The following is a 3,398-nucleotide window of genomic DNA, read 5'->3' as shown; positions in this document are numbered from 1 at the left end:
CATGGTATATCTTTTTCCATCCCCTCACTTTCAGTCTGTATGTGTCCCTAGGTCTGAAGTGGGTCTCTTGTAGACAGCATGTGTATGGGTCTTGTTTTTGTATCCATTTAGCGAGCCTGTGTCTTTTGGTTGGAGCATTTAATCCATTCACATTTAAGGTAATTATCGATATGTATGTTCCTGTTAACATTTTCTTAATTGTTTTGGGTTTGTTTTTGTAGGTCCTTTTCTTCTCTGGTGTTTTGCACTTAGAGAAGTTCCTTTAGCATTTGTTGTAGAGCTGGTTTGGTGGTGCTGAATTCTTTTAGCTTTTGCTTGTCTGTAAAGCTTTTGATTTCTCCATCGAATCTGAATGAGGTCATGCCGGGTAGAGTCATCTTGGTTGTAGCTTCTTCCCTTTCATGACGTTAAATATGTCATGCCACTCCCTCCGGCTTGTAGAGTTTCTGCTGAGAAGTCAGCTGTTAACCTTATGGGAGTTCCCTTGTATGTTATTTGTGGTTTTTCCCTTGCTGCTTTCAATAATTTTTCTTTGTCTTTAATTTTTTCCAATTTGGTCTCCAGGCGTGTGGGCTCCATTAGTTGTGGCATGCGAGCTCAGTAGTTCTGGCTCGCGGGCTCTAGAGCGCAGGCTCAATAGTTGTGGCACATGGGCTTAGTTCCTTCGTGGCATGTGGGATCTTCCCAGACCAGGGCTCAAACCCATGTCCCCTGCAGTGGCAGACAGATTCTCAATCACTGCACCACCAGGGAAGTCCCTTTTTTTTTTTTTTTTTTTTTTATTTATGGCCATGTTTGGTCTTCGTTCCTGTGCATGGCTTTCTCTAGTTGCGTCAAGTGGGAGCTACTCTTCATCGCGCTGTGCGGGCTTCTCATTTTGGTGGCTTCTCTTGTTGTGGAGCACGGGCTCCAGGCGTGTGGGCTTCAGTAGTCGTGACACACGGGCTCAGTAGTTGTGGCTTGCGGGCTCTAGACTGCAGGCTCAGTAGTTGTGACACACAAGCTTAGTTGGTCCGCAGCATGTGGGATCTTCCCAGACCAGGGATCGAACCCGCTTCCCCTGTATTGGCGGGCGGATTCTTAACCACTGCGCCACCAGGGAATCCCTCCTTAACTTTTTTTTTTTCCCTGCGGTACACGGGCCTCTCACTGTTGTGGTCTCTCCCGCTGTGGAGCACAGGCTCCGGACGTGCAGTCTCAGCGGCCATGGCTTACGGGCCTAGCCGCTCCGCGGCACGTGGGATCTTCCCAGACCGGGCACGAACCCGTGTCCCCTGCATCGGCAGGCGGACTCTCAACCACTGCGCCACCAGGGAATCCCCCTCCTTAACTTTTTAAAAATAAAAAGAGGTAGACTTTTGTGAATACTATTAGAGATTTTTTAAAAGTTGGAGTTCACTTAAGGCCTTAACAGTAAATAAACAAAATTTTCCTATACTTTACTATATGGACTATAACTGCAGTAGAGCTCAAGTTAAAGTTTTTCTTTAATGGTATGACTCTTCTGATTTCTCTTAATTCGTCATAGAATACAAATTTCATTTCTGAGTCTTATTTAAACTTATGTAAGATATAGTCCTGGTCCTTCCCTCAACCTCCACTCCTCCCCCCACCGAAAACCATTGACGTTCCATTGTAATTCTCTACTTTTCAAAATTTCACCCTTTTTTGGTCCACAAAATAGTCTGGATTTACTACATGAACATACTAAATGCCATTGACTTACTTTAAAATGGTTAGTTTTCTTATGTGAATTTCACCTCAATAAATTATTATTTTAAAAAGCTATAAAGATGGCTTACTTTAAAATTGACATAATGTCATAAACAATGTTAGCATTTTCAAAATTGGAAATAAGTTAGAATGCAGATGTTTTCACAAACATTGGTATTTTAACAAAATATTAATAAACTTATTAACTCTAAAAGGTTATTTTTCATCCTTATTTGAAGCTGCAGATGAAAACTGCAAAAATAGAAGTGAAACCTGTAACAGTGCCTATAGTAAAAATACAGTAAAGACACTTACCCGCTCACCTCGTTTTAGATGTTTATTCTAATGAGATGAAATGTTTTAGTTTATATCTTCTTAGTTCAGTCTGTAATACTAGCTACAAAATAATTTATCATTGAAAAATATAAAAGCATAATATAATTAGAAGTCAAATACTCATACATATTTGTACTACCATTGATTGAGTTTAGTATGTTTATCAGAATTAAAAAGTTGCTTACTTTACATATTTTGAACATACATTAACTGAAAATTATATATTTTCACATGTCTGTGGTCTCAGCCCCTTTTCTAGAATCTAGGATTAAAGTAAATTATTACTGGCAATCATGCTTAATTATTTGAAAGTGTTATATATGATCTTTCTGGATAGAAATTACTATATGAAATTATTTTCCTAAATTTACATAGTTTAGAAGTGTTAAATTTTCCAGCATATTTCCATATTCAATATATTTAAATAGTTATATCAGACAATTTGCAAGCTAGAGTTTTACTAATTAAAAGAAAGTCTGATATCAATATACAGATGCTAATGTTAATCTACTAAATTACTGATTTTCTTTTCTAGAATTGAGCATACCAGTAAAATAAAATGACAACTTCCTGGAGTGATCGGTTACAAAATGCAGCAGATATGCCTGCTAACATGGATAAACATGCCCTGAAAAAGTATCGACGAGAAGCTTATCATCGGTAAGTATTTTGTCTATTTAATTCTCAAAACAGCTCTATAAAGTGGGCATATAATATCTTCATTTTACAGATGATGAAATTAACGTGCAGAGTGGTTAGGCAATTTACCCTAGATCACATAGCTCGTTCATGGTTCAAACGCAGTCCAAAGTCCAGAATTTTATTGCCAGAATTTTACAACCACGCTGCTGGTCCTTTTTAAAAAAAATTCTTACTGCTTCTTATATCTACTAATAAAAGTCTTTAAGAGCAGAAACTCTTCAGCTGCTAGAAAATTGTGCCTTAGTTATTAATAATGCAGTTTGTTTTTTTCTGTTTTTTTTTGTTTTTAAATGAGATATATTTTTAATTTATCACAATGTCAAAGATTCAAAAGGTTAGGTATTAGTATAGATATGGGGAAACAGGCACTTTCTTTTCTTTTTGAATTTTTGAATTTCATTTTTTATACAGCAGATTCTTATTAGTTATCCATTTTATACATATTAGTGCGTATATGTCAATCCCAATCCCCCAATTCATCACACACACACACACACCCACTTTCCCCCCTTGGTGTCCATACATTTGTTCTCTACATCTGTGTCTCAATTTCTGCCCTGCAAACCGGTTCATCTGTACCATTTTTCTAGGTTCCACATATATGCGTTAATATACAATATTTGTTTTTCTCTTTCTGACTTACTTCA

General features: G+C 37.3%; 1 protein-coding gene across 2 annotated transcripts in view; it reads left to right on the top strand.

Moving 5' to 3' along the window:
- Positions 1–3,398, top strand: part of NT5C2 (5'-nucleotidase, cytosolic II) — a 106,772-nt gene that overhangs the window by 25,166 nt on the left and 78,208 nt on the right. For both annotated transcript variants that reach the window (XM_024121434.3, XM_024121435.2), the window contains exon 2: positions 2,585–2,709. In XM_024121434.3, the coding sequence (XP_023977202.1) occupies positions 2,609–2,709 (101 nt within the window). In that variant the 5' untranslated portion in view covers positions 2,585–2,608. The remainder of the gene's footprint in view (positions 1–2,584; positions 2,710–3,398) is intronic.

Source organism: Physeter macrocephalus, chromosome 20 (assembly GCF_002837175.3).
Source record: "Physeter macrocephalus isolate SW-GA chromosome 20, ASM283717v5, whole genome shotgun sequence".
Lineage (NCBI taxonomy): Eukaryota > Metazoa > Chordata > Mammalia > Artiodactyla > Physeteridae > Physeter > Physeter macrocephalus.
The sequence above is the reverse complement of the archived record's forward strand: the minus strand, read 5'-3'. Positions and strand labels throughout refer to the sequence as shown.